This window comes from Esox lucius, chromosome 19 (assembly GCF_011004845.1).
Source record: "Esox lucius isolate fEsoLuc1 chromosome 19, fEsoLuc1.pri, whole genome shotgun sequence".
NCBI lineage: Eukaryota > Metazoa > Chordata > Actinopteri > Esociformes > Esocidae > Esox > Esox lucius.
The window spans coordinates 25044246-25064632 of record NC_047587.1 but is presented as its reverse complement, the minus strand read 5'-3'; the positions used below and the strand labels follow the sequence as shown (position 1 = coordinate 25064632).

General features: G+C 37.7%; 1 protein-coding gene across 1 annotated transcript; it reads left to right on the top strand.

Moving 5' to 3' along the window:
- Nucleotides 1–427: 427 nt before the first annotated feature.
- Nucleotides 428–16745, top strand: calb2a (calbindin 2a). Its single transcript, XM_010892683.4, has 11 exons — nucleotides 428–729; nucleotides 3824–3900; nucleotides 7960–8049; nucleotides 8706–8786; nucleotides 10425–10481; nucleotides 12249–12326; nucleotides 13423–13478; nucleotides 13582–13621; nucleotides 13745–13798; nucleotides 15930–16001; nucleotides 16130–16745. Exons 1-11 carry the CDS (start codon nucleotides 636–638, stop codon nucleotides 16244–16246), a joined length of 816 nt encoding a protein of 271 aa, XP_010890985.1. The 5' UTR covers nucleotides 428–635; the 3' UTR covers nucleotides 16247–16745.
- The last annotated feature ends 3642 nt before the right edge of the window (nucleotides 16746–20387 follow it).

The window sequence follows — 20387 nt, the reverse complement described above, 5'->3', positions numbered from 1 at the left end:
TGCATGAATGCCGAAGAATGATTAGCCTTTGGGGAGTTCCTTGGGGACCAATGTCTCCTACTACTGTGATTGTGAACACATGGTGTCCATACATTGCACACACCTAAACCCATGGTAAGGATTAACACTACCCAATGCTCAGTCATCTGCCTCTTTCACATGTACACAGATTTACAGTTTAAATAAAGGCAGGACGTTTTATACATTGAGGGAGTTTGATGAAATTTTCTGCCCACTGAGCAAGATAATTGTAGCACGTGATTTACATAATGCAAGACACATTGTTTAGAAATCTGGTTATAGATGGCGGAGCTCGAGGTCTGAACCGCATCTGAAGCTTCAGTCCATTGAAGTATTTTGGATGCACTCGGACTATCGAACATCTCTCTAACCATGGAAGACTGATCGAGTCCATCCGCGGTTCCTCGCATCAGCAGAACACAGGCGACTGGATGTGTGATGGCATTGATTTAGGTGTCAATGCGCCACCATATGGCTACATGGAAACTGCAGTCTCTGCTTCGGTTTAAAAGCTCCTGCTACGCGCAGGGGGGCTCCAGTGTGGATTGTGTCCGGACAGAGAAAAAAGTTCTCAGAGGATAATCTAGCGCAAAGGAGGAAAAATCGTTGAGAACATGGCGAACAAACCACAGCAGCCTCCTTATCTTCACCTGGCAGAATTGAGTGCCACCCAGTTCATCGAAATCTGGAACCATTTCGATACTGACGGTCAGTACTGAAGTAGCTCAAAGTTATCAATAATGTTATCTTGAACTTTTCTCAACATTTTGTTGAAAGATGTATCGTTTTAAATGCAGATGAAAATGTACCCTATGCTAATTAGGCACGAAACAGTGCCATGACTTTAGTTATAAAAGCACATGAAGGCTTTTCGATATATTGCATTTAAGAGGCAGTTTGTAGGCTATATTGTTATTGTCTATTAATATTGTAGGCTATAGGCTAACGGATGTTCTGAATACATATTCCCCATCAATTATGTGATGGGGAACAAAAAAGGTATTTTTTGCTTAATACCTGCGAATTTGAAATATAATAATGTTGAATAGTATTAAACTGTACACATTTAGCCTAATACTAAAATACCATTACTGGATTATTTAACTGTTGTTTTAGATTAGGCACTATTAGTCTGAACAAAATACAATGTCTGGAGGAGGTTGTCACGACAATTTCAATGGACCACATAACTGATGGTTGGTAAGGTTCGTCCCAGACCTGGCGTTCAATATTTGTATGAACGAGTCTGACTACCACTTAATTTGTAACAGATAAAGTTAGTCACAGACGATAATACCTATGTTACTATGTAGTTGCGGGACGGAGCTATAGTTGGAATCCTGTTGGAAAGATGCATCTTTTATCTAAATGTAGCGATCTCATGGAAAGAGGAGGGAGTTGGTCAGACGAATTCCTACTAGGTCGTTCTGGAATGACAGTGACAATTAGACATTGCATTTTCAAAAAATGTATTTATTATTTTAAATGTATTGGTTTTAAATCACTAATTGTAATGATCGAATTGGACCACAAGTAGGAGTAGTAACACCAATAATGTTTACACTAATAGGGCGTTTAAGCAATTCTTTTCGGAAATGGAAGCCGTACAACACCTGCTTAAATCTAACGTCATCTAGTCTTAAAAATAATTACATTTTCTATTACAAATAAAGCTTTCTCAACGTGCTCTTTGTCATTCCAAATAGAAGAGTAATTTCTGTGTCCAGGTATAAGCACTTTTTCCCCTCGTATCCATCCATGGAAAGGGTTCTACTTAGAACCAAAATGGTTCTAACTGGGACCAACGTGATTCTAATTGAAACCAAAAGGATCCTATTTGGAACTAAAAGGATTGTTCAAATGGATCCCTCACAGGGACCGCCAAAATCCTTCGTATGTATTTAAAATAAATATTTGGCACAAAAGGGTAATCTATTGGTATTGTGTGAGTCTAAAAATCATTTTAAACGTTAACCCAAATTAGAGGCTATTCTACTGTCTACTGACATTATCATATTCTGTAAAACGAAGAGTTCATTTCAAGCGCATGAGGCCATCCCATCCAGGCGCATTACCCCTGCGGGTCCTCCGGGCAACTGCACATTCAATCGCGACCAGCTGTTGGAGCGGAATAAGAACGCTTGAAGCGCAAGGAGTCTCTCGGATCGCTAAAAGTTCACTTTGGTTGTTTATGTTCTCTGGATGCAAACAGGGGTTGGTGCTCGTGGTCACCCCTATATAGTCTATACCGAAGAGGCTCAGCCAAAATATCACATCTCAGGACATCGATTTCCATGGTTCTGAAATGATTAGGCATAATGAAGAGTATTCCTGCTGTAGAAAACACACAGAGATATACATGTTTAATGTGTGTCCGATAAGACATGACATGATCATACTGTCCTCTTACAATATATATCGCTTGCATGGCTTCTCAGTGTGTATCCATGTATTATGGGAATTAGGAAATCCACCACTACATCAGTTTATTGTCATACGAGATCCATAAGAAAACATGCAATTACTGTTACGATTATTTTTATTCATATTAATGAATTCCTCATCAGCTATAGCAAATAATGATAGTTCAAGGCAAACTCAAAATAATGATGGAATGAAAGTAAAATACATTGCTATTTGTAAGTTTTACATTTAGGAATCAAATAGGGTGATTTTTAACAGATACTTTTGGAATTGTCTGATGTCTTTGATCACAAAGATGGAGTTATACCAACAATTAATGGCAGCTGTAAGAAATACATGCAGAATTCATTTGTGGATTGCAGTTCTCCAATGAAATAGAACCAAAAGGTACATTTGTAGGTAATTGAATAAAATGCTTAAAGTAACTTAGAGTAGCTGTCCAATGAAAATATTGCTGTCAAAAGAGAATATTCTGTTAAATTGTGCACCCAATATTTTGCTGATATGTTTTATCAGCTAATGTAAAGAATGATCATGTTTTCTGTTTAATCACATGCAAATGAGATTTCTTTTCAAAATTACATAGTTGTTCTTCTGGTAAATATCACAATGCCTGCTTCCCCTGAGACTATGGATGGTGCTTGGCCACATGCAAATGTTAGAAGGATCCAAAGGCAAATAAAAAAACAGGCAGCACATTTTGTGAGACATTTCAGCTGATAGAATACGTGATGTTGGTATCTGTCAGAATCCATTATGACGTCTCACTCAACAGTCTCCTTCAATGCCAAAACCTTGTGTTTTTCTGTTAATACTGTAGATCAGCATTATTTATATACTGTACATTTAAATAGTTCTAGCAAATGTGCAATGTAAGCACAGATTTGAAATAATGGGAAATCATTTATTTGAAGTTTAAAGTTAGGATTCCTGCATCGATTTCTTACACTGCCAGGCAGAGATTTCCCTGTTGTATTTTAAAATAACTGAGCTTAAAAGGCTGAGTTTGTGGGAGATAGAGAGACAGAAGTGGTGCATTTCAAGACTGGGAGACCCCTTCAAGGGTTTTCACTCAGCAGTTTCCAATGTTTGGTGGCCAATCAAACTCTTCATACATGTCAGCCAGTGCCAGCTTCACAATATGCTAACCATCTGGACAACAAATTAGCTAGTTATTTTGTCAGTCATTAAGTCAGCCATGCAGTCAGCCAGCAAACAAGACAGGCTTGGTTCTTGTGAGAAAATCGCTCACAATATAAAAGTATGATCTCACTTCCACAGTTCACTGTGAAATTAGATGGGGATCCTTGATCTTTCAAAGTCACTGTTAGATGCAGTCTTCGGTTCATTTGTCAAATCCTTGTTTTCTCGGTTGTAGGCAATGGTTACATCGAGGGCAAGGAACTGGAGAACTTCTTCAGGGAGTTGGAAATTGCACGGAGAGGGGCCGGAGTGGTAAGAAAGAATATGATCCCAGAACCTTGATGAAGACCTCTGTTAAAAAACGAAATTGTCATTAGCGTTTTCCCCCCATTATTACATTTGTATGTGTTTGCATGCATCAGTTCCTGCAGTTTCACAGTGTCAATGACTGATAGTCACAGTTGATGTCTAGTTTGCCGCGGCCGCCTTTGATCTAATAAGTCAGCCCTGTGTGGCTTAGTCAATACAGCATGCACTTGCAACGGTGATTCCAGCTGGGGCCAACCATGTGAAATGTAAGCATCCATGACAGTTACTGGGCATATCCTTGATTGACTTCCGCCTTGAGGAAGATGGGCTGAATTACTGCATCATCACTTTCAAATGAACTCCGGCTAGTTTTACCTTCACTTTTGGTCAGTCAGCTTATAAAATCCATAAAGATTATGTATTTCTACAGGTTTTACAATATTACAATAAGAAACAAAATTCAATTATTATTTACACTATTCAGTGCTTTGGTTCTCACTTTGAGTGAACTGTGAAGAATTGTAGCAACAAGAAATAACTCAGGGATTTTGCTTACTAATGTCTGCCATTGCACATTTGTGAAGAAATAATCATATACAGTGGAGAGAACAAGTATTTGATACACTGCCGATTTTGCAGGTTTTCCTACTTACAAAGCGTGTAGAGGTCTGTAATTTTTATCATAGGTACAGTTCATCTGTGAGAGACGAAATCTAAAACAAAAATCCAGAAAATCACAGGAAATCTCCCTCGGTCTGGGGCTCCATGCAAGATCTCCCCTCATGGGGCATCAATGATCATGAGGAAGGTGAGGGATCAGCCCAGAACTACACGGCAGGACCTGATCAATGACCTGAAGAGAGCTGGGACCTCAGTCTCAAAGAAAACCATTAGTAACACATTACGTCGTCATGGAATAAAATCCTGCAGCACACACAAGGTCCCCTTGCTCAAGCCAGCGCATGTCCAGGCCCGTCTGAAGTTTGCCAGTGACCAGAGGATGATCCAGAGGAGGAATGGGGGAAGGTCATGTGGTCTGATGAGACAAAAATAGAGCTTTTTGGTCTAAACTCCACTCGCCATGTTTGGAGGAAGAAGAAGGATGAGTACAACCCCAAGAACACAATCCCAACCATGAAGCATGGAGGTGGAAACATCATTCTTTGGGGATGCTTTTCTGCAAAGGGGACAGGACGACTGCACTGTATTGAGGGGAGGATGGATGGGGCCATGTATCGCGAGATCTTGGCCAACAACCTCCTTCCCTCAGTAAGAGCATTGAAGATGGGTCATGGCTGGGTCTTCTATGATAAAAATTACAGACTTCTACATGCTTTGTAAGTGGTAAAATCTGCAAAATCGGCAGTGTATCAAATACTTGTTCTCCCCACTGTAGATCCACTAGGAAAATGGATATGACGACACAACTTCTGCTTTCGTGTTATGTCATACTTTTTTTTACAAATTACTTTATTTAAATGTGCAAATGCCTTATATCAGCAGATGTTTTACAGTGATACAGTCCCTGTGCAAAAAATAGGACTTTTCTATAATCAACACAGAGGGAGCTATGTCCATTAGAAGTAAGGATTCTTGGATGTCAAGCCTTACTAATCAAGGTTCCTGTATAAGCAAGTGCTAATTAATTATTCAAGCAACATCAAAACCAAGTTGCCCAGAGAGTTCTCTTACTGATGGAAAATATCCTCTATCTTGAGAGTAGTGAGCAATTATAATTCTGCATGTCTCTTGTATACACAACAAAGCAATCAGAAACTCTCAGTATATTGAATATACAGTTCTTGTATTTGTGTAAAGTCTATTACAAGAAGATAAAAAACTAATCATTTGAGGGGGACATACATCAAGCCCTGTACTCATCAATCAACATACTTCATTACAGTCCATGTCACGCAATCTCGTTCTGCTACTGTTTGGACAAATGTAGAGTCTTTAATGGAGAGTCTCTCATCAGAGATAAAATGTATTTGGGAAATATTCAATTTTCATTAGAAACAGGGCAAGTATATTTTCAGGCTACAAAATATTTTGTTTAGTTACTTTTCCCTTTTTTTTTTTTACTTTGTAGCCCATCAAGCTAGTTTATAAAAGCAGCTGGGTTGGTTGAAGATAAACCTTAACATGCTTGGATACTTTTACTAGGGTACTGACCAAAATACCAAGAAAGTAGCTTGCCCTATACCCTGGTTTTAAAGTAGCAGATATGTACTAGTATGTTTACAATTATAACATTTTAATCATCATGGAAAATTACTAAGATGACTGACAGTGAAATAAGCACACGTAACCTCTTAAATGTTCAAGTGATTAATAAAAATAAAATTTTGGAACAGGCAATCTGATAATTAGCTGGACGGATCCTATTGAACAAGATCCAATTGGCCAATGTTAGCCCATTCTGTTAGGAAACACCTATTTTCTTAAGTGTTTGTGTGTAGTCACTGAATTCATCTAGCACTTCTTTTGTGATCAGAGGTTTAATCAATTTGAAAATCAATAAAATGTCAGCCCAATTCCATCTTTCTCCACATTCTTTCATTGCTCGGCCACTGGGTTCTCCATCAGGAGTAGAAATTATGACCGGATTCTTCAGCTCAATACATCCAGTGGGCTAAGTGGCTCATTGTCTAACTGTGACAGAGCAGTAGGTCACAAGTACACAAGCAGCCAAGAGAGTAGAGATTCTACAGCATTGTCTGTTACTAAGGCCTCTGGGTCCCTGGTCCTGTAGACACATAAGTATACAGTTCTTTGTAGTTAGGTGAAGACTTGTAAATGGCATTTACTGGTTTCAGCAACTGCAGATATTTTATGTGTTTCACTGTCTTTCCCAATTGCTCTAAAGTGCAACTGAATAATCTGTTCACCTGTATCAGCGTGTTGCTTGGTTCACACCTATTTATGTGTTGCTAGCTTAGCGCACGCTCCTCTCTGTCCCAGCTGGTGCAAGCTGTGTATGTCAGTTTGCTCGAAACTAGTCTTTGCTCTGGCTTGTTGCTCTCATTTTGAGTAAATAAAGACATTATCTTGCGTTAGCCTATACATTAACTATGTATTTGTAATCTCTCTACATTCTTCTAGACATTTTATAGGCAAAACAAATCCTATCTGACAAAACGTTGATATTTGTCAAATCTAACATGAGGAGAACATTTTGAATCTTCCCCCACATCTTTGCCACTCTTTACCATATCCTTCAGATGAGGAATTGTGGTGAAATTGATAGAAGAAGCACCTCCTGAATCCATTTGAGATGAATGGGTTTAAGGGGCAATTCACTTGAGAAATATAAGAAAAAGGTGGATAGATCAAACAAGTGCAGCAGACTGCCAACTGACGAATGTAGAAATAAACCTTCTCTAACGTTTACAAGACTGAATGAAAAAAACTAAACAAGACTTGCCTCCTCCTCCTCAGCCTCTCAGTAAAGTTTGTAGCTTTTTTGAAAGTGTGATAAAGAAGGGCAGTGATTGGTAGATGGGTTATAATAACAAATCAAATATTTAGCATCTTTTGAAGCATTAATCATTTTGTTGCGAATGAGGTGTAAAACCACACCGTCATCTTCCTGAACTGAGCTGCAGAACAGAAAGAAAACAGCTGGTAACAGAGTACATGTGTTATGATGGGAGAAAACTGACAATTGATCTTCCACATTGTAGTGGCTCTATAATAATGACCTGAACAATGGAGTGAAAAGAAGAATACACATCAATAGAGTAACATTTTTCCAAAACATTCAATCTACAAGGCACTTATGTAATGGTGCAACAGAAAATATCAAAGCAATATCATTTTGGACTAAGCGCAAACCCTCAGACAAATCCATCACAACACATTATTGAGTACCTGCAGTAACTCCTTATTTTCAAGTATGGTGCTGGCTGCTTCATGATATGGTTAGCATCTACAAAGACTGGGAATGTTTCAGATAAAAAAGTCCTGTAATTTCAGATGATTTGCAGTACAAAAATGATTTGCATTACTGAACTAATATTTTGTCTTAACTGATATGTGTGTGGATTTGTGCATGTGTTATAGGACCCATCAAACTCCAATTTCAGAGAGAAGATGAAAGAGTTTATGCAGAAGTTTGACAAGAATGCAGATGGGAGAATTGAGATGTCAGAGGTGAGCTGATTTTCTATTACCTATTTAAGATCATACTAAAATTTTATTAAAGATTCTACAAACATTATCCCAGACAGTTTACAAGGTTGTTCCACACCAATAATGCACTGCTCTCTCTTGGAATCAGTGTAATTTAGTAAATGGCAGATCGCTATGACAACTTAAATCAAAATCCTGACAGTGGTTTCTGAGATGTTGTGTAGGTTAGCGAGACTTATACTGTATCCATGGAACTTGGCACTGATTCAGATCAAGCATCATGAACATGTGCCTGTTAGGGCCCCTGAGTAATACAGCAGAAGTCATTGCTTTGCAATACAGCTCATCGTGTCACTGTCTGGCCAATCAGTGTAATTCTGTTCATTCCTGATCTCTATGGCAAGACGGACTATAGGTGTCTGAGATAATGCATGTGACATACAAAGGTATGCACATCGACAAATCCCTCCCCTATTTCATGGTGGGGTATAATAATCAGACACTATAACTATTACATAGCTATTGATGACTTGATTTTCAATGACTTAATCAAGAAATATTTAAAGAATTGTATTATTAAACACAGTCTTTTTCATACTATCAAACACAGAGGAACAAAAGCTTTCTCTCTAGTCTTGTCTTTCCTCATTAATCTCTCTCTTTTTCCATTTCTCCAGCTAGCTCAGATTTTGCCCACAGAAGAGAACTTCTTGCTTTGCTTCAGAGAATTTGTGGGATCCAGTTCTGAATTCATGGCAGTAAGTGATAAAAATGGATAGTTTGATTATTAAGAATTTAAAGACTTATACAGGTTGCTTATAACGTTTGTTGATGAGATTGATAATGTAGAACTTCTGTAAAATGGAAAAATGACAAACATCAATTAAACACAGCAACAAAAATAAGTGTGAGAAATGTCCTTGTGTGTCCTCTACCAAAAAGAAAGGCCCTAACGCTAAGTGATAGTGGAAGACACATTTCTGAGACACAGCTCAGTCAGATTATAGTTCTCATTTAATGTGAATGGAGAGTCTGAGTTGTCTTGATAACAGGAGGAAACATCCAGTCACCCAGTTCTCTCCTAATGTGTCAAGAGCAGGAACACTAATGAAAAAGACAAAAGGAAACCTTTTATCAAGTTAGGAAGTGTAGGCTTTTAAAGAGATTGAATGAGGAAGTACAAAGTCCTATTTTCAGAGTCATTTTTTATAGATGTGCTGCTGTAATTCTCCTAAGACATGGAGAGGGAAGACATCTATCTTTGATAGGAGCCCTTTCTGGAAACAGAGACACCTGCTCTATGAAAACAGTATTCATCTCTCATTGTATAAATACATTTTCATCTCTCAAAGTATAATGAAAAAAAAGTGTCATTGCGGCTAGTAAAACCTAACAATTATCAGCTACATAATGGATTCTAATTAGCCACATCAAATTTATAACAAAATCAGCAAAAAACATAGCTAGAACTAGAGGTTTCATGTCCAGACAAGTGCTAGAAAAACTTACCCATGCTTTAATCTCTAGTAGGTTGGAACACAGTAATGGCCTGTTTTCAGGAGTCTCTAAAAAAGCCCTCAGAAAACTGCAGCTCATTCAGAACGCTGCTGCTCGAGTTCTAACAAAAACTATGAAAGCTGAACACATTACACCAATTCTTAGGTCTCTTCCCTGGCTCCCTGTATCTCATAGAATTGATTTTAAGATACTACTACTAGGCTTTAAATCACTGAATACTTCAGGGCCAAGTTACAACTCAGACCTTCTCTCAGTATGAACCCTCTAGACCCCTCGGGTCATCAGGGTCTGGTCTGCTAACCATTTCGGGCGTAAGGACTAAGGCTGGTGAGACAGCGTGTGGTCATTATGCTGTGCAGAGTTGGAACAAACTGGCAAAAAATCGTAGACTTGCTCTAACATTGATCACTTTTAAAGTTTTTTTTCTTCTGACATTTATTAATCTTTTAATATTCTTTTAGCCATCTTAAATGCAATGTTTTTATTTGTATGCTTTGTCTTTTATGATTAATCTATTTCTATTATTTGTATTATTCTTAGCATTTCTTTCTAATGTAAAGCACTTGGAATTGCCTTATATATGAAACAAATAAACAAATAAACTTGCCTTGGCTTACATGAATTGCATATTATTTTAGGTGCTCTTGGTCTTCTTTTAAAATTGATTTCTGTCCCTCCAGAGGCAATTCATGCACTACGTGCCATCCAAATTCTTTTGGTGTTTGAGGAAATTCACTGTGTGGGTGCTAGAGTGTGAGTGGTAGAATGAGACCGCTCATTTACCAAGTGGTCGGTACTCTTGTGGGAGGAAGTTATTAGCTGTGTATTTTCTGAATTTTCTTAATTTCTCAATTGTGACTTTCTGTTTTCAAATATAGGCATGGAGACGATATGATACAGATCGCAGCGGATACATTGAAGCTAATGAACTGAAGGTATGGTTTCTCGCTTAAAGCATGTTTGCTAAGATACATTAAGCATCTATAAAACACGTTTTCAATATTTACTTTTATGGTAGATTTCTATCAATAGTTAATTGTTGGGACCTTTGATTTACCCTAAATTTTAACATTTTCATAAGCATGTTTACCAGTCTCAAGAAGTTAAATGAAATAAGACTATAGTAAATGCTAATTATGCAGGAAAAAGTAACTGGGTTGAAAATGTTATCATAACTGAGCAATTAATCCCAACTGTGACAGGAAGAATTGAAGCATGTGTGCAGGGAGTTGCAACTGCGTGGAAGATACGCAAAAATGTTAAGGAAACATTACTAGTTAATTTCAAAGCAGGTGTGGGAAATCAAGTGACAAATGGTTAAAAAAAAATATATAGAACACACATATGAAACGGAAACAATCCGAATTGCACCTTTTAACTTTTCTTTTTGTACTCTTTGTAAGAAATACATTGATTGATGTAACAAAGCTAGGTGATAAGTGAAACGTATTCATGCAGCTACTTGCCAAAATGTGTTATTTCAAAGTACATATCAGAAATTGCCTTCACACTCTCCTTTGCCATGATAAAAATATCACAGCAGATGTGCTTTGATAGGAACGTCAAACAGAATAGCTTTACTTCTAGCAAAATAGTTTAGATGACATGGAGCTCAAATTGACACATACATGACATAGTACATTTCAGTGACTCTTTTTGGCTCAACAGTCCCACTTATACAACCAGACGCCAAGAGTAAAATATCCAAGGGGGAGTTAATAGTGGTAACTGGAGATGGGATTGTTCAAGCTGGTAGCCAAATCCTAAACGATACCCTTCCCCTCATTTGAACAAGTGATCCAAAGCTGAAGAAAAAATGGGATCCCGTAAAGCCAAATTTTATTTTTAAGTGTGCACAATTTCATACGAAACAGTAGGCGTACCTGATTTATAGACTTGACACAAGTAAAAGTTGAAATATTGTACCTGATTAAAGGTATTAAAATTGAGGACACAGATTAAGCCCAGTCTAGGACTAAAAAGTCTAGGACTAAAAAAACATCCATTTGACTGTTTTCACTATTTACAAGTGAAACATTAATTGCATCATTTAAGTTGAGTTGACTGATACATCCCCTCACCAAATAACCTGTCACCAAATTAAGTCCTGTTTTAAAGGGCACTTCAGTTTCCTTGTCATCCAATCCAGTGATGAGATTAAAAGGAGATGCATTATTCTGTTTTACAATGTAAGACTAGCTTTAGAAAGCAACACCAAATAACATGCAGGTAAAGGTGTTGTGTTATTGCAGTGAGGGAAATGGGGAGGGAATATGCAAATTCCCAGCAGTCGAGCAAGGACACTAAACAAATCATGACTTCAGTATGACTTCAGCAATCAGTATTTTCATGGAAATGCAAGTAAACACAGTTTACATCCCTTCTTTAATATGCATGACAGTTCACCCACCGTTTGTGGAACAATACATTAATAGTTTAGGGGTTTTCCAAATCTAATATTTCACCCCTGATTCTTATCCCAACCATAATGTTCTTGTCTGAAACAGGGTCACACAGGCTGGTAGTTTTAGATTCAGCAGAATTTCTGTCAATAAAGTGTCTGCGAATGTGTCAGATATTTTAGACTCTGTGTAAATCAATATTTACACGACTGACAGAGACCAACAACTGTACCTCTAAGGTCATAAGACTGTTTTTGATCTATAGGTGAATCATTGTGTTCACTTTCATCTACTCCCCAGGGATTCCTTTCAGATCTGCTGAAGAAAGCCAACAGACACTACGATGACCAAAAGCTTCATGAGTACACACAGACAATAGTGAGTCTTTTAAGTATAAATGAATACCTTCCTTTAATGTGCCAAACTGTTTCTCGTAGCTGTAATCCACACCATGTACCGCACCACAGCATGCAAAAAACCAACATCTGACACTGAATCACGAGGTGAGCTGGTCATGTTAAACTGTGAAGGGACTTTAACCGTAGATTGACCCGCATGGACCACATTCTCATAATGTGAAATGAGAAACACATAGAATTCCACACAGATCACCATTGTCAGTGGATAGGCCACTTTCACATGCTTCTCAGACCTCAAACACGTCCAATTTGCAAATTGATCATTGGGTTGAATCAATTATGACAGACATTTCTACGTTTCTTTGTTCCGACCAGCATGTGGACATGGCAGTACCACAGAGTATACTGTAAATATTGTCAGGGTAGCTGTTTATCTTTTGTCTCATAGTGCATAATGCTAGTGCAGCCATGTGGTGAAGTGGTTAGGAGTGGGATTCACAATGTCCTACAGGATGTGGGTTCCTATGGCAAATGTGCACACATCTGTTTGAACCTTAAGGCATAATGCTTGTTCTAAATTACTCTGCAAAGAAAACCATTATTGACTGGCAGACATGGGTTAAAATACATTCGTATTTTAGTATTTTAAATATACTTTTTCATTGGTTCTCAGTGTCCAACTTTTATTAAATGTTTCTTTAAAAATGGTTATGTATTACATGTTGTTCTCTTTCATGTGACACCAATGTAAGTTATAGGCAGCATATTGTGGTTAAAACATGCAATGAGACCTACATATACAATAAGACCTAACATTTTAATTTCAAATAAATAAAAAATCATTCAAGTATTCTTCTAGTTATAAGTATATAATGGCATAACGTTCCAAATGCTATTTTTAAAAACATTGTAAAACTTTTCAAATAAATATGATTTAAATATGTTTTCTGAGATGTAATTTAGACCTTTCTGTTGACTAGCAAATGTTATGTACAATGGTCTGACAACAAAGTAGCCCAGTGAATGCAAATAGAAAGGCCCATTGCTTTAATTTTACTTTACCACCCAACCCAAACCCCCCCCCCCCACCCTACCCCCCCCCCCCCCCTCTGTAGCTCAAGATGTTTGATCTAAACGGAGATGGGAAGCTGGGCCTGTCAGAAATGGCGAGGTGACTCTCAGCAACTGAGAACACATTTTTATTTTGCATGTGGGTCTTCAACATCAACAACCATTTTTTTGATGGAAATTATTCTCTGTTCTTCCGTTTTAAGGCTTCTTCCAGTTCAGGAAAATTTCTTACTGAAGTTCCAGGTGAGGACTATGCAAGACGAATGTTTCCTTCAAAGAAATGTTTCCTTTTTCAGAATCCAATTATACATTTACAGTCATGCTGCTTTTTTATCAATTAATTTATTTAAAAATCTTATTTTACAGGGAATCAAGCTGACCTCTGAGCAGTTCAATGCTATCTTCACATTTTATGACAAGGTAAATTACAGTGGATATAAAAAGTCTACACAACCCTGTTAAAATGCCAGGTTCTTGTGATGTAAAAGAATGAGAGGCCACCTTCACATGTTTCTCAGACCTCAAACACGTCTAACTTGCAAATTGGGTTGAACCAATTAAGACAGACATTTCTAAGTTTCTTTGTTCCGACCAGCATGTGGACATGGCAGTACCACACAGTATTCTGTAAATATTGTAAGGGTAGCTATTTATCCCCAGAGGGTGTTCACACTTATGCAACCAGGTTATTGTAAGGTTTTTATTTTTAATGTTTCCCCCTTGAAGATTTCAGTTTGTTTTTCAGTTTGTTTTTCAACAAAAAACTGTTCACGTTATAGGTCACATTAAAGGTGAAAAAAGTTCTGACATGATTTTTCTTTGTCTTGTTGTTTTACATCACAAAAACCTGGCATTTTAACAGGCGTGTGTATACTTTTTATATCCACTGTAGATGTGTGATGAGGCACTCATTTCTCAATAGTAAATAGTGTTTACTGTGGAGAAATTGTACATGGTCTTCAGTCAGGTTGAGTGGATGTCTGAGTAGTTCGTTATGACTGATTTCCCTCATGGAGATGATTTCCCTCATGTGTATGTAAAACAGCGGTCGCTCTGCTCATCCGGAGCAGGTAAATAAGCTTGATTGGTGCACCTGCTGTTCTTGTTGGATGGTTGCTTGAACAAGTGTAGACTGGTGATGACAGATTTCAGGAACAAACTCCTGCTGTGGAAGGTGCAAATATCTTGGGCCAAAGAATTGCCTCGATCTGGCTTAAATCTGTCACGACACAGACAGATCTAAACTGGTAAACTGCTAACTCACATTAGTTCTAGATACATATTCCTTGAAGGGCAAATTGATTGGCATACTTGGACTACAGAGTCTTTCATTTGGCTGTGTTGAAAACCTGCACTGAGTCTCAGCAATGCTTTTTTTCATTAATTTCTTTTTTGTATGTCATTTTTGTCATTTGATCAAAAATCTTCTTCATTGTATTGTTAGATGTTGCTTCATTTTTCAACAAGAGGATGCATTGTAATTTAAAAAAAATAATTGCTATTGATGAACAGCAGTTTTACAGTATTGTAAACCAATTCTGAGTGAGAGGAGGGAGCATGTGACTTCACACTCAACTAAATTACATACTATATAGACAGGAGAAAGTTAACAGCGTAGTGATTCAATTTCCACAACAACTGCAAGCACATCTTTGCCTCTGTTCTGGTCTTGTGAATACAGTGCTGTAGGCGTGAAACGAGCCCCTGTGCAGATAGATACTGTATGTGACTGTGGCAGAGCAATGTTTTCCTCTCGCTCATCTTCATATCTGCAGTGCGGCTCATGGCAATGTCATTTCACTGAGTCTACTTTTAAGTTTCAACAAATATGCCAAATGTTTTCAGAAGTGGACTGAAATGAAAGTGATGATGGAGACTAAAATGTAAATGCTCCAGTAGAGCACAGGGCTTTTTGCGTCCTTATGTCTGGAATAGATGCCTACTGAGAGGACATGAACAGGCTCTCAATTATAAATGGAACCTGCTTTGTGTACACATGACGTGTGTCAAACTCTTACATTTACATGCATAATTATTTAAGCATTTTGACAGCCCCCCCTCCCCCCTGCAGCTGAATAACTGGCATCTGTTGTCACTGCTGTGGAATTATGGGTAAAAAGAATGGCAAGCGCAAGAAACATGCCAGGTCAACTGAACACTAATGTAGCTCACAGTGGCAAAAATGAAACGTGCCGAGCTTGAAAAAAAAAAAGAAAGGTTTGACAGCGCGCAAGACAGTGTGTTTTCCCATCTTCCAAAGAAACATCCCATCACTGCACAGGACCATGTCCATCCACTCCACATGACTTCTTATGCATTTCACTGTATTGTTTTTTAGCAGGCATGTAAGATAAGTCCCTTAATGCAATATCTTTCTAATTACTACCTAATGAAACATATTCTCTATTCACCAATAAACATTCAAATGTGCCTGCCTCATGGAGAGCATATAAAGAACATAATTGGCACATGTTTATGTTTCTTGACCGGTTTTTGATCATTTTGATAGTTTTAATTCAGGTACATGATATGTTACCCCTCTTTCTTCCAGGATGGGAATGGCTACATTGATGAGCAGGAACTTGAAGCTCTATTGCGTGACCTCTATGAAAAGAACAAAAAGGTGAGATCCAAATGAGTTCGCAAAGTTTGGAACTCAACTGTCACATAATCCTGAACCTGTCATTCCAATTCATCGTTACAGAAGCATCTGTGTGGTTAATGGTGCGTTTTCATCTCTGACTTTCTCAGGAGGTGGACACCAAAAACCTGACTGGCTATAAGAAGAGCATCATGGCCCTGTCAGATGGGGGCAAGTTGTATCGCTCTGAGCTGGAGATAGTGCTCTGCAGGGAGCCCATACTGTGAAGCCTGGCGACCATTGCTGTCTGTTTTTTGACCTTCATAAATCTGCCCATCCCCAGATCACATCCAACTCCAGCTGCCTGACGACTGTAACCAGGTGCATGTGCCAGGCACTCCCTTCATGAATTTTGAATGAATGTGCACTGAAAAGCACAACAAGCTCTCCCTCATGACCCCTACACCCACTCGTCCCTGCAGACTGACCCGGCTCTGACATTGCACTCTGCTCCCTAAACTCTAAATTTAACAAAACAATTACCATAATAAAGGTACTTCTTATTTTGATGGTGATGTGAGAGTAATGGATATATGACGCAATTTATTTATTAGGAATGCTTGGTTTGACTTTTCTCCTCTCTTTTTTTCTCCCAAATCAATATGTGGTGTTTCATTACATTATTACCCTGTTATATTTTGATTTTTAAGGTTGGGTTTCATGGCTGATTATATAATAATGAGGATGTTATTGAAAGCATTATTAAAGGTTATCTTACGATTAAGATTCTTTGATTTTGACTGTCACATTGTGCACACCTTGCTCTTTACGACTTGTTTTATTTAAAATGTGCATTACACATCCTTTTACGTAAAATGTACATTACCTGGCATGTTGCTAATGTTGGTGAAAATGTTGAACACTGACAGTCGTTTGAAAAAAAGTGTCTTGAAAAACTACTAGAGGTACATTCTGATCTATATTAGCATCAGTAAGTGTTTATACAAATTAATTGGGTGGGGAGTAGGTAGCAGATAAGGAGAGTCCTACTGTCAAACCAATTAATTTTAATAAAAAGTGCCGCAATCATAAACAGAAACACTCACACATGAATCATTACAAGGGAGTTCCTGCCCCAACTCCTAAATATCCTGGATGTTTTTGAGGCTTGACTTGACATTTCCAGTTAATGTGTGCAGATGCTTTTAAAACAAACTCAATAATTCAGCAGTCAAACGTCCCTTTCTCAAAATCAGTTTGTAGAAATTCCTATCAATTAATAATCACTATTTACATTTTTAATTGAAAGGCTTTTTCATCCAAAGACCATCAGCTATTAGCATTTTTTAAATATTGCAGTCATTTCTCTGGATGCTTATCAATAAAGACCTACTTTGCAAATAGAGAATCATGTGTGAGTTACCACTGTATTTTCAATATTACTCTATTATGTCAGAATGCTACCTCTCCAGTGACACACCAGCCTACATCACTCTAAAGCTAACCAAGGTCACTCAGAGTGGAGGTTTGAGACCTTAGCTCATTTATTTCAACCCAAAGACAGAATAAACGGTCACACCCAAGTGGCTCACTTCTGGTAAAATTAATTGTGGCAATGTATCTTGTAGAATTACCCTGATGTTCAGGAGCTGGTTAAGGCCTTGGCTAATGAAACCGTCTATTGAAAAGCTTGTGCCTTAAACTGGGGACAAATTAAATCACACAGATTCCCTTTCACTAAGATCATCATCCCTTTCGTTTTAGGAAGATAATGGGTTATAAATGATATTTGAATATTTTCGTTGTTACAATATTTTATTTAAAAATATGTATAACAATCACATTTCATATTATTACTGACAACAGGCATTTGGAATCTCTAAAACCTTTTAAAACCATTGAGCTACCAAAATTACGTTTGGGGAGAAGTGCGTGTGTATTGTCAAGCACACCAATGCTCATCATAGACTGGATTAATGCAGCCTATAAAAGCGTTTTATTACATATCATTAAGATGTGCATTGGTGTGTTTAATACATGTCTGCTGGCTAGTTAGTGACAGGGAAACAAGCAATATTCACCAATGTCATGCTATTGAAATAGTGCCAGGAGGGGGCACTCACAGCTCTAATCTGAAGATGAAGAGAATCTTGTCCTGCGTAGGACGCCATGTTTTGGATGGGATTTTAAATGGGTAGTTCTTTGACTGGTGGTGAGTAATAATGGGCAGTGATGTTCCCCCCTGTGTTACCTCAGTGGTCTGGCTATATTCCCAACCTGGCCCACTTATCATCCTCTTCATTCATAGGCTTACATAGTTTATCTCTACCTCATAGTGGATATGTGGTGAGCTTTCAGGCACAAAGTGGTTGTCATGCATGACACAAGTAGATGTTACTGATTGATGAGGGATCAAGTGAATGATCCCCTTAAAGCAATTTAGGTGTCTGATAAATGAGCTATATAAATCCAATCATTATTATCAGTTTTTATTCAATATATTGTTACTTATCTCCTCTGAAGGCATGCAAAATGTAAATTAATCATGAGCAGATGTATATCCCTGTTGTCACTAGATCTAGAAGAGTCAATTGAAAGCACATAAAAATGTAATACCATATTGTGTGATAGTGTGTTACCGTATTGCTATTTATCTGATAATATTTTTAGATATAATAGATCAAGAAAAATCTTTTTTATGTATGAAGATAACTCGTTATGGTTACATATCCTGTATGAAATGTACACTGCTTGTTTATTTATTCATGTAAACACTGTAAAGATGTACAGATGTGTAATATAACACAGCTCCTGTGGATTTAACATTGATTGAATTGATATCCCTGTCTAGATCACTTACAGTATATACAGTGACTACCAATGAATACAACAGTCTGGTTTACTAAGCAATTAGACTGTAAACTATATATTCTTAAATGGATGGCCTTGCAAATACAATAATATGTTGGAAATGCTATATCTCAGGATGATGTAAAAGATATTTACAAATGCAGAGGGGTGGGCAAGCTGCTAGACAGATACAAGCCAAACTATAATGGGAACATTTTATAATGGGAACATGTGAAAAACACTAAACCGAGACAGTAGAACTAACAGACTATAAATGAAGTAAATAATTGTGTCTAAGGCTGCCAACATGCCAACTCCACCTGACTGAGGAATTTTTAAGCATCCCACAGCCACTTTGCTAATCCCACATAGACCAACCTAGTCAATCCTATGGGATTATCCTCCCAGACCATGAATTTACGTCCTCCTAAAGCATAGTTGCTACTGTAGTGGCATCTAATAGCCCAAACATTAATATAAGCTTACAGAAGATAGCTGTGACCAAACTTACGCTGTCCCGACTCCAGATGAGTTGACAAAATGTTCGGATTGATAAACCAGAAACAATGTTTTGCTCTTTTGGGATAGCTGCATTAATACAAGTACCTAATTAAAGCAATATAATTATAAATCCCTATTTAACTCTGGAAATGAACAGGGACCAATGGAAAAACAATGTTATACAGTAGTGATATAATGCGACCAAGTGGGCATTATCTTGTATTACATCATGGGTTCCCAAAAATTTTTGCCAACACCCCGATTTTGATATCTAAAAAATTATATAATCGTTATTTTTTTATTTGAGATAATGAGACTCAATTGTAAAACATTCTCCCCCCCGACCCCATTTTCATATCAGGTGACCCTGCATGGGGTTGCGACCCCTAGTTTGGGAACCTCTGTATTACATGCTAATGTAATTTCCAAACCTGCAGTGTATTAAAACAGACTGGACTCTTCTAGGTGTTTGGGGGTTCCAAAGGTTGCACAGATACATAAAAAAAACGTTATCAAGAGGGTAAAACGATGTCCTATCATGTCATCGGGCGAAAACCTGGATCGATGGAGTAGCGTCTTTCAAAAATCCAGCAGTAATTAATTATGTTGTCAAAAAGGTAGCGTAGAGCATAATCTAAAAACATGCAAGAAATTTCCCCCATATAATACATTTGAATTTCCCAAATAATTTCCACAGGAATACAAAATTTACCACACACACAGTATCCAACTCATTAATTAAGTACTAATTCCATTATTTTTTTAGACCGTTGGCCAGAACGGGGCACCCTGTTTATGCCTGGGAAGCAGTGGTTTTCACAACAAATGAAAAACAAAATTATCCAGTTACATGGTCTGTCCCACCGAATCGGTGCCTTTTCAGTCACCAGGCCATTACATGCATAAATATGCATGAAAAGTATCTGATTAATATATTATATTATCAAGTAAAGTGTACTGCACTCTGTCCTAATTGCAATTTGATGATACATCATATAAAACCTTAATAAAAACTACTTAGAACACTGAAAAAATAGGATTTTAGCCCCACTCTCTATCACAACACTGCACCATGAA

Coding starts and splice junctions, on each gene's coding strand:
- calb2a (XM_010892683.4), top strand. CDS start 636: ATGGCGAACAAACCACAGCAGCCTCCTTATCTTCACCTGGCAGAATTG. Junction 8,050..8,705: donor GGAGAATTGAGATGTCAGAG/GTGAGCTGATTT, acceptor CCATTTCTCCAG/CTAGCTCAGATTTTGCCCAC. Junction 8,787..10,424: donor CCAGTTCTGAATTCATGGCA/GTAAGTGATAAA, acceptor TTTCAAATATAG/GCATGGAGACGATATGATAC.